At 42.9% G+C, this 11527-nt stretch overlaps 1 protein-coding gene across 3 annotated transcripts in view; it reads left to right on the top strand.

Moving 5' to 3' along the window:
- The first annotated feature begins 209 nt into the window (after nt 1–209).
- HADH (hydroxyacyl-CoA dehydrogenase) overlaps nt 210–11527 on the top strand; it is a 50256-nt gene continuing 38938 nt past the window's right edge. For all 3 annotated transcript variants that reach the window (XM_042935744.1, XM_042935743.1, XM_042935741.1), the window contains exon 1: nt 210–467. In XM_042935744.1, the coding sequence (XP_042791678.1) occupies nt 336–467 (132 nt within the window). In that variant the 5' untranslated portion in view covers nt 210–335. The remainder of the gene's footprint in view (nt 468–11527) is intronic.

Genomic DNA, 11527 nt, shown 5'->3' with positions numbered 1-11527 from the left:
GGTCCACGCACGCACCCTCGCAGCGAGCCCAGCCGCCCCCTCCCGCGCTCGCCCAGCTGCGACCACGCCCCCTTCCTCGCTAGTAGGCGCGGCCCACGTGGGCCCGGAAGCCGCTCTCGGACTTTCAATCCTGGAACCCAGGCCCGGGCCAATGGGCGGGGCGCGTTTCGAGTCTCCGCCTCGCCGTCAATTACGTCACTGAACGCGAGGGCGCGCGGCGCGGAGGGGGGCCTCGGTTCCCCCCACTCAGAGGTCAGTTCGCTGCTAGTCCTCGCGCGGCGGAAAACTTCGGCGGGTGTAGTCTCTGTTGCCGCCTTTGCCTTCGTCTCTGCAGCATGGCTTTCGTAACCCGGCAGTTCGTGCGCTCTGTGTCCTCCTCATCCACTGCCTCAGCCTCGGCGAAGAAAATCATCATCAAGCACGTGACGGTTATCGGAGGTGGGCTAATGGGCGCCGGCATCGCCCAGGTGAGCCGGCGGGTGGGCAGCGTACCCCGCTCGATTTGCTGCGCACGCTCCCTGCGGGCGCCGGCCCGCGGAGACCCGGCGTGGGGTGTTCCGCCAAAGGCCAGCGTCCTCGGGAGACCGGGGAAATTCCACCCCGCCCCTCACGCGTGTAGCTGGAAAATCTGGAGTCTCGGCCTGGGTCTCCACTCCCCCAAAGAACCAGTTGCAGATGGAGTCTCAGTTTCCTCGTCCCTAAATTCCAGCACCGCCCCGCCCCAGGGCCGGATGAAAACTCTGTGGAAAGTGTTTCTGCAAGCACTTTGGAAGCGATCTATGCAGAGCAGATAGTATTATTTATATGTGCACAATTTTGCGGAATAACATGCGTGCTCGCCGTTCGGTGTAGACTGGATTTGCTCCCAGAGACCTGGACTGCGATCAGTTTTGATTTTACCAGTTTTCTATAATTCTGCAGTCTTTGTCAGAGCTGTTTTCTGTTCTTTTAAATGATTCCTCTTGTCCCTGCCATGTGTTACCTTTGCTTGTGGGTTACAAAGAATAATAATAGTAAGCATTTTGGTAACACTTTGTAAAGTTACCTAATTGGAGCTTGTGAGGCCCTAGGACTTTCCCAACTGCGGCGCATTGGCGAGACAACTTTGACCGATTACACTTTGAGCAGCGAACTGCGCGGTTTAGGCTCTAGGGAGAGTGGGAGAGGGAGAGGGAGAGGGAGAGGGAGAGGGAGAGGGAGAGAGTGGCTGAGGGCCCAGGAGGCGTGTCTAATCTCATTGTCCATCTTCAGGACTCTGCCCCTCCGGCTGAGCTGTGATACGGGGTCAGTTGTGCAATTGATTACCTGGATACTGTGATACTTGCATTTTATTTATTTTTTAGCCGTTACATTCCAGCTCGTATTGGAGAACTGTGATTTTCTTATCTTAGCTGATTTATTCTTAGCATTTCAGCCCTTTGCAACTTGTATTATTGAAGGGGAGGTAGTTATCAAATTTTTCTTAAGGGAGTATTCCAGTGCGGTGGCTAGTCATGAAAGTTTAATTTTTTCAGTGTCAGTTTGCAACCTAGTTCACACTTCCATGCTTGCTTTTTTAAGTATTTATTTATTTATTTGTTATTTTTTTAATGTTTGTTTATTTTTGAGAGACAGAGCATGAGCGGGGGAGGGGAGAGAGAGAGGGACACAGAGAATCCGAAGCAGGCCCCAGGCTAGAAGCTGTCAGCACAGACCCCGATGCAGGGCTCAAACCCACGAACTGTGAGATCATGAGTTGAGCCGAAGTCAGACGATTAACCCACTGAGCCACTCAGGCACCCCATGCTTGATTTTTTTTTTAAATATTTTATTATTACTATCTATCTTAATTCTCCCCTGCAAATTTTTTGCAGCATATTGATTGCATTTCCTCCTAAAATTAGTATTTTATTAATGTTTTTATTCATCGGGCTTCTTACAGTCTCACTTCTTTCTTCTGAGACCATGTTTTGTGGACATACATTGTCCTTTTTGTTGTGTGGATGCCCTGGCTGCTAGGTTATGGTGTTCGTGTAGTCTGTGTTACATGTAAGGAGGAGTAAGCCCCTTTAACCTAAAAGTTCCACATGCTGTATACTGCATGATACTGAGAGTTTAGCTTGAGCACACTTACATTCTCTCTGCTCCACCTAAATCTCTCAAGGCTATGAGAGTGAGGTTTGTTGTGGGCAGATGTAGAGTAATGTTTTGGTTTAAAAACACTTAAACAACATCTTGGTGAGAAGTTATTAGGGCCTGAAGCCTCCAATAACAATATTGGACATGGGTCCACAAACTCTTCTGGATAGTACCTTGAAGACAGCAAGTGGAAGAGGATTAGCAACTATGTACAAAGCATCTCTTCAACCTTTGTACAAAATTGAATTGCTCAGTTTTTGAATGCTCCTTCCATTATTGGATACCATGTTATGTGCATTAAAAGGCACAGAGGTGGCTCCTGGAATTATGGGTATGGTAATGGAGCATTCACTTGAGAAAGGAGAGGGGAGAAATGACTGATGTGGTCAGGTCAAAGCCTTGAGTGGTTGGTGCAAGGAGTGCCTTTTCAAAGTTAAGGGGGAAAAAAGTTATTTGCCCCACTGTTTGGAAACATAACAAAATTGTCATTCCAAAAGTTGATAAAGACCAGAAGTCTAAGTAGTGGACATTGACAGGGAATGTAGTTCCATTCTTACCTAACAAGGTTTAAAAGAGCCTCAGCCACTTCAGGTGACAACTCTAATCCTGTGGAAGGAACCATGCTTTCCCGCAGAACATCTTTGTGTCCACAGTCAGCCAGTTGGTTGGTTTCACCCATCTGGTTTTGCATTCTACCCTGTAGCATGGAGTTCTAGGCAGTATCACCTCATTTTTTATGCTCTTTGACCTATGTTTTTTGGCATAGAGTAAGTATGTTTTACTTATTGAGTGCCACTGAAAAATTTGATGTGTTTGAATATAGATTGGCTCCAGTTCAGTATGAGGAATTGGATGACTTATATGCTGGGTGTGATAATGTGGAAAAGTTACTTAACTTCCAGCCTGAGTTTACTTATCTCTAAAGTAGGACTAGGACTAGTACTAGCCTGGGAGGAGTATGGAGAGGATTGAATGAATTAGTACATGTCAAGCAGTCAGCAGTGTCTGGCACCTAATAGGGGCTCACAAAATGTTAGCTGCCTTTACGATTTTATCTTCATTGCAGTAATCCTTGTCCATTTGTCCTTCTCCCCACATACCCACTCACAACTCTGATCGTTGCTGCTGAGGTAGGCCTGTAATATTCAGATGGAGAATATTGGTCATGATTCTGTTCCGACCTGCTTAATCTTGAAGACAAATGCCAGTTGATACTGGGGTTGGTTGGTTCGTGGATGTCTGAAAAGAGAGAAGGCACTTTGTATCCTCTCCCCACCCACTGTAAATCCTCAGTGGAGCCTTGAAGACACCGACCCAGACTAGCATCTAAACCATGCATTTGTGTTCAGTCTCCTGAACTCTTTCTGAAGTACAATTTTATTCAAGGTGTAGTTCTATTTACAGTTTTAATTTTTTGTAAAATTTATCATTTTGCCACATCTTCTACTTCATGCTGGGTAGGATAAAAAAAAAAAATTAAATAGATTTTGTGGGAGCCTGACACATTTCTCAGGCAACTTAGCAGTTTCAGACAGGTGAGGTTTGTGCTTCATTACAGTTGATCAGAGCACAGGCCATTTGTACGTTTGTATTCTCCAAGAGTATCTACTTTACCTGTCATGTTTTGTTTGTTCTAAATTAAAAAAAAAAAAAAATCCCTTAGACTGCAGGTTAATATTTAGTAAGGTTAACTTGTTTTGTGTGTTTGTCCATTACAGACTTCTGAAATGGTCTGATTACTAATTTATCTTTAGCCGGATACTTAGGCCAGCAAAGAAGCTTATAACATTAAATGACCCTTGAATGAGGGACAAGTTGTTTTTTGTTCTATAAAGGAGGGGAGAAAAGAAAGAAAACTACTAGCTGTGCATTTCTTCAGTTGATAGAATGAATCCTTGCTTCGTTCATTGCCTTTTTTTTTTATCCGAGGAGCCCAGAGAGCTCCTAACTTTCATTAAGTTACTGGAGGGAAGCCAGTGGGCTCCCTGGAAATGGCCATTTCAGAAGCTGGATTCCTTAGGGCTCCCGGTACAACCTTCCTTTTAGTGCACTATACTTCTTTGAGGAAATGATAAAGTTTGGAAAGGTTTGGGGCCTGAGTCTTCTTATTTTGTTGTTGTTGTTGTTGTTGTTGTTCCTCTTATAAAGCAAAAAGTACACATTTTTTCTGGGAGGGCTTCTTAGACTGTTATAAAAAAGTTGGCGTAGGGTGGGGGAGAACATTCTAAGCTACAGATGAACGTTTCCCCAACATCACTGTTACCATGTGATGCTTGGTAAGGACTCAAGTGGACCTGAAAGCTTTTTCCTCCCTAGCCGCTAAATTTGTTCATCCATCTCTTCTCTCTGCCCTCAATTCTGAATTTTCTGATGCTGAATAGAAGAGTGGTCATAATTGCTTTGTACTGTTTAGCTTTATTTTTTTTGTGTGTTACAGTGAGTATGTCTCTGTTGAACTTTGCTTGAAAACAGTGCGGTGGTCTGGGAAAAACTTCAGGATCACAGGAGACTGGCACAGTCACCTGGTTGTAAGCTGTCTTTCAGAGTGGACTTTATGGAGGGAGGAAAGTTTTTATTCCAGGTGTTAGCTCCCTCCTTAAGGGTTTGGGATGCATTTATCATTTCTTCCCTCATTTCCTGTGTTGCTCACTTCTTTACTGGGCTCTTCTCTGATCTTTATGATGTACTGGAACAACAAAACCATCCCCTGTCAGCGTATTAGTCATTGAACTTGGGGTGGGGCTGGAGATACTGTAGAAGAGGTGGGTCATACAGTCAAAAAAGAATGTCAAAGAATATGTTTGGACATTGTAGAGCAGAAATGGCACCTCAGTCAGGTTTTGGATTTTCTTTGTCATGTTCCTAGATAGTCTCACTGATTAAGCCCCCTTGCTTGAGTTTCTAAATTTCTTTTCTCCCACTTATGTCTTTTTTCCAAATCTGCCTTGGGCACACCCCTCACTGCCTAGCTCTCCTGGGACCACAGGGAGATAATACTGCTGCTCTCTATCCTGTCTCCCTGGGTTATACTAACAATGCAGTAGTTTCTGATGAGTGGTAGTCTGACACTTGAAAGTGAGCAGAGTATGAAGTGCCGTCTGGGGCTTGGTGGCCAGCCCTACCTGTCTGTGCTGTAGAAACTTTGGGCGACTCACTTAACCCCTCTCTGCCTGTTTCCTTATCTGTGAACAAGGATACTTGCCTCATAGCACTGGGAGAGCTCAATGGGCAAAGTGCTTAAGAGACCTGCTAGCAAGTTCAATGGTAACTGCTCAGGAAATGTTAGTTGCTTTCATGGAGATTTGTCAGATCAATCTGGTGATGACTTCTTTACATCTAGATTCTCTTAACTGTCTTTGAAGATGTTTGATCCCTGAAGCCGAGATAACCACAGTTCTGCCTGCACCTCTGGACTCTGCTGTCTTGTGGAGAGAAATGTGGCCTGCATGGGCAAGGGGATCCTTTGTGGGTGTCTGGAGTCAATGGATGTCAGCTTGATCTCTCCTTAGCTCTAGACTCAGAGAATCACTCACTGATGATCTCTATCTGGGTGCTCTGATGCAACCTTTCTGCAGAGAATAGACTCAAACTCACTTGCCAAGACTTAATTATTCATCATGTACCCTCCCTTTCCCCCCTCCAGCTTTTCCCTGCAACTTTCCTCCCTCTGTCATTACCACTGTTGTTCTTCCAGCCACATACATCTGAAGATGGGGTCATGGTGAGAGTCTCTATGCTGCAAAAGGCTTTGAGGCTTTCCTCTCTGAGGAGTATTCTTTCCCCTGCTCTCCCGTTTGTAATTCCTAGACCAGGCATTTATACCTGAATTGTGGGAGCCTCTTAATTGGTCCTTTTCAGCAAAAACCTACTCATTCTAGAAAACATTGCCATTCTAATCTTCCTAGAGAGCACTTTGGATTTGTAACTGTCTCCTGTACTCAGAAAGTGTTCATCATGGCAGCATCCTGGAGGGAAACTTAAATATAGCCAAGAGTTGGTTGATGCTATTGACATGTCTGTTCATCCCTTCTCCTTCCCAGAATTGGTGGGAGATTGGAGGAGAGAGTCCTGGGAGAGGAGTTATTTTCTCTGCATTAGCAAATCCAGATGCTTATTGAATTTTCAAAAAAAATGTCTGTATTTGACAGATTTCTCATCTGAAAATGGAGACACATTTTTTTGGATTTTTAGTACTTTTTGAAGCAAAAAAGTCTAAGTCAATAAAAAGAAGCCAGCCAATGAATTAGACTGTTTTAAGAACAAACCAGCTGGTTATGGTGGCAGTGGTGGTTGAAAGCCTCAATAGAATGCCTTTTTTTGATTGTTGAAGTTAGTGAAGGCAATTTGTGTTGATGGCAGAGTTCAAGGTATTACACAGTCGGAGATAATCATAAACCCAGAATTGCCAGCTCTGCGAGATGCATCTGATTTATTACTTTTTCCCTCCATGGATCAAATCATGAGCCCAAGGGCAGGCCCTGATGCAAAGGAACAGCAGCTTCTGGGGTACAGTCAGCATCATGAGCACTAACTCAGTGCACTTATTCTGGGAGTTGGAAGGAAGTCAGAATAGTTTTGTGAGAGAATGTAATGTTGATGAAACACAGTCCTCCTGCAGTGTAGGGCTCATGGGGCAGCTCACTCTACCAGTTGACGTAGTTCTCACAAACTTACCATTCAAGTTAGGCTTCAGAGAAGCTGCTTCAAATCTGGTGATATGTCTGCAAAAATATTTAAATCCAGCGTGCTCCTGCTTGGCATGTTTACTTGGCCCTGTGGCTGGGGTATTCCAGAGGCTTTGACAAGTGTGCTATTCACCTGGCCTATTTTTATAGCTCTGAAGCACCCTTGTCTAAAAATATTTCTCTCTGGCTAAGCCTGCCTTCCACCAAGGCTAGGGAAGTCATGGAGCTGAGGACATAGCCTTCAAATTTTTTCCCCCATTACATGTTGTCCTCAAGGTCTTACAGCGGGTGGGTACTGTAATATAGAATAAGAGTTCTCAATGGTTGATTTAAATTATGGTCACTGAAATTAAAGTTCCAGGAACGTTACTGTAAAAGTAACAGATGTCTATGGGAGGAAGGCAAAAAGACCTTCTTTTTGTGTTCCATTTGTCCACTACTGTCTCCTCATAGAGTTGGGGATAATTTGGGTGGTATTGTTGCATAATTCAAGAAGAATGAGTGTGGTTTTGAGCCCTCAGTAATGTAATTCTTTTCACATTGTCGGGGCAGGGGGGCCCTCAGCTACATGGATGAAAAGAACCCTGGACCTTCAGGAGATCTAATCTCATCTTGGCTTTCCTACCAGCCATATATGTTTGGTCAGTATTTCCTGGGGGCCCCACAGCCAGGGATCTGTGCTGGGATCTGGTGCATAGTGGACAGAGACAGATGACATTTTGTCAGAAGCCTGCAGTAGGGAAGTAGGGAAGACAGCACTGAAACAAATGGTCATAACACAGTGGTGGTGGTGGGGGGGGGGGTGCACAGGGGTAAGGGTGTGCAGGGGTATTACAGGAACACAGGAGGGACACCTAGCCCAGGGCCAAGAAGATTGGGGTGTATGGTCTGGAAGTGATCTTAGTTAGTATCTGTGATTCTCAGTACTTAGTGTGTGTGATACTCGGGCTTGGTGAGGTGAAGCTGGGAAGAAGGTATGGACAGAGCCGAGGACAGGAGGTGAGACAGTAGTAGATGTGGAGGCTGTAGGCCTTGTGGTGGTGTTGAAGTGTCAGTCCTCAGTGAGCATTGTGTCTGGAGAGGAGGCGAGTCTCCCTCCTGGAAGGCTTTGCATGCTATATGTAGGAACTTAAGTTTTATTCCTTGGTGCCTGGGAGCCATCAAAGAGTTTGATGGAGTAATTATTATAGACAGAAGTACCTTTTGCAGAATTACATTTTAGATAGAACACTACCGCCTGTGTATGATTTTTTTTTTAATTTTATTTTTTATTTTTTAAAATTTACATCCAAATTAGTTAGCATATAGTGAAACATGATTTTAGGAGTAGATTCCTTAATGCCCCTTACCCGTTTAGCCCATCTCCCTTCCTCCAACCCCTCCAGTAACCCTCAGTTTGTTCTCCATATTTATGAGTCTCTTCTGTTTTGCCCCCCCTCCCTATTTTTATATTATTTTTGTTTCCCTTCCCTTATGTTCATCTGTTTTGTTTCTTAAAGAAGTCCTCATATGAGTGAAGTCATATGACTTTTGTCTTTCTCTAATTTCACTTAGCGTAAAATACCCTCCAGTTCCATCCACATAGTTGCAAATGGCAAGTTTTCATTCTTTTTGATTGTCGAGGAATACTCCATTATATATATATATACCACATCTTCTTTATCCATTCATCCATCGTTGGACACTTGGGCTCTTTCCATACTTTCTGCCTATATATGATCTTAAGTGAATAGTTTTTCTGTTTTAATTCTGTTTCTTTTCTGAGTAAAATTAGCGTGTTGTGTTGGATTAGATAAAAGGGTTTTTTTTTTTAATTGTGGCAAAATATACATAACATAAAATTTATCATTTTAGCCACTTTTAAATGTAGATAACCCTCACTTTCCAAGAGTTTGCATTATGCTACTTTGCTTTCATGAAAAATCTGTATTAGTACCTGTTTTTGGTAACTGAAAGAAATCCATAAGGGGATTTTTGCTTTTATGGAAAAAGGCGAAAAGCTAAAATAGTGTTCAGCGTTTGTTTGGGCAGCGAGCCATTATAGAGGCAGTGCACACCCCGAGCGGCTCCTTCCCTGGGGACTACACTCAGTATCAAGCCACCATGGCTTTGAACTCTGTCTGTGAGCATTTGGGCTTTAGATTTATTTTGTGTATCTGTTAGCAGATGTGTTCTAAGGTATCAGAAAAGCCTAAGAGAAGTTATTTTTGGGGTATGGGAATGCTCAAAAATTTTCCATATAAATTAATGGTAATTGCTTCTTTGCTTTATGCCATTTTGGCTTATGAAAGGTTTCATAGAAGTCTTCTTCCAGATAGTGGGGGAGACCTGTATGCGGTTCAGTGGCATTTAAGTGTTTATACATTATTGTGAAACCATCGCCATCATCTATCTCTAGAACTCTGCATCTTGCAAAATTGAAATTCTGTACCCATTAAAGATGACTTCCCCCCACTGCTCCATCCCCTAGAAGCCACCATTCTACTTTCTATCTCTATGAATTTGACTGTTCTAGGCACATCATCCAAGTGGAATCTGTATTCTTCCTTTTGTGACTAGCTTATTTCACTTAATGTTACATCTTGAAGGTTCCTCCATGTTGTACCATGTGTCAGAGTTTCCTTCCTTTTTAAGGAATAATAGTCCATTGGGATATTTTCAGGGGAATAATGTATGCACCACATTTTCTCTATCCATTTATCCACCTTGGGACACTTGAGTTGCTTCCACTTCTTGGTCACTGTGAATAATGCTGCTGTGAGTATGTGTATACGTAGGACTAACAAGGACTAAATTATTAAGAGTCCTTGCTTTCAGTTCTTTTGAGTATATACCTAGAAATAGAATTGCTGGATAATATGTAATTATTTTTAATTTTTTGAGGAATTTCCATAATACACCATTTTACATTCTCATCAGCAGTGTGCAAGGGTGCCAGTTTCTCCATATTTTTGCCAATAACTTATTTTGTTTTCACTTTTGTAATAGCCATCAGGATGTGAATAGATCCCTTCCCTGACCTCTGTTTTATATATTGCTCTTCTGTATGCATTTCTATGAAGAAGGATTTAATGGCTAAAAAAGTTTGAAAGCCACCACACTAATGATATTTAGGGTATCTTTCTGTTCTAAAAATCCGTGGTTTTGTTTATCTGTAGCTAATAAACCTGAACCATAAATACTTTTCTGATTTCTGATCTCTGATCTTGCAGTAGTTGAGAAGCTAAGGTACCTCAGTTTCCCCAGTGTGATAGAGAAGAAACCTGTGTTGGAGGGAGTGAGCTTGTGTGTCTGTGGCCATCCTTGACTTGGCTCACACGTGTGCCCCTCACAGATGGTCACAAGTACAGGGTTTGCATGCCTCTAGCTTTGCCCACAGCCGCTTGGATAAAAGGTACAGGACACATTCACATGCCCTTCAGTTCCCCTTTTGCCTGGCATCTTAACCAGCAGTGCCAGAAAACAGTTAGTCTGTTTGCCAAAATAACAGACTCGTAGCATTTTTTTCCACTTGGCAACTGACCAAAAGACTGGTTATTAGTTAGCTCTTGTTGTTGTTGTTACTATCCCTTTCAAAGTAATGTGATTTTTTTGTAATTCTAAAATATCTTGAAGGTTATGTAAAATTTGTTGTAGTTTCTAGTTATAATCATGACTTCTTTTTTAAAAATTTTTTAAGTCTTGGGGCACCTGGGTGGCGCAGTCGGTTAAGCGTCCGACTTCAGCCAGGTCACGATCTCGTGGTCCGTGGGTTCGAGCCCCGCGTCAGGCTCTGGGCTGATGGCTTGGAGCCTGGAGCCTGTTTCCGATTCTGTGTCTCCCTCTCTCTCGGCCCCTCCCCCGTTCATGCTCTGTCTCTCTCTGTCCCAAAAATAAATAAAAAAAAAAAAAGTTGAAAAAAAAATTTTTTTTTTAATTTTTTAAGTCTTTATTAAATTTTACTTAGTTAACATACAGTTTAATATTAGTTTCAGGTGCAGAATTTAGTGATTTATCACTTACATATAGCACCCAGTGTTCACCACAAGTGCCCTCCTCAATGCCCATCACCCATCTAGCCCATCCTCCCCCCTCTGCCCCCATCTCCCCTTCAGTAACTCTCAGTTTGTTCTGTATAGTTAAGAGTCTTTTTCCTGGTTTGCTTCTCTTTCTCTCAACCCCCATGTTCGTCTGTTTTGTTTCTTAAATTCCATATATGAGTGAAATCACATAGCATTTGTCTTTCTCTGACGGACTCATTTTCTTTAGCATAATACTCTCTAGCTCTGTCCACATCATTGCAAGTGGTAAGATTTCATTCATTTTTTTTTTTAATGGCTGAGTAATGTTCCATTGTATGTATGTGTGTGTGTGTGTGTGTGTGTAGAGAGAGAGAGAGAGAGAGAGAGAGAGAGATACACACATACACACACACACCACCACCACTTCTTTATCCATTCATCAGTCGGTGGACACATGGGCTCATTCCGTAATTTGGCTATTGTTGATACTGCTACTGTAAACATAAGGGTGCATTTATCCTTTTGAATCAATATTTTTGTATCCTTTGGGTAAATGCCTTGTAGTGCAAGTGCTGGATCGTAGGGTAGCTCTATTTTTAATTTTTTGAAGAACTTCCATACGCTTTTCCAGAGTGTCTGCACCAAGTTGCATTCCTACCAAGAGTGTAAGAGGGTTCCCCTTTCTCCACATCCTTGCCAACACCTGTTGTTTCCTGTGTTGTT

This window comes from Panthera leo, chromosome B1 (assembly GCF_018350215.1).
Source record: "Panthera leo isolate Ple1 chromosome B1, P.leo_Ple1_pat1.1, whole genome shotgun sequence".
NCBI lineage: Eukaryota > Metazoa > Chordata > Mammalia > Carnivora > Felidae > Panthera > Panthera leo.
Note: the sequence above shows the minus strand (reverse complement) of the source record. Positions and strands in the feature narration are given on the sequence as shown.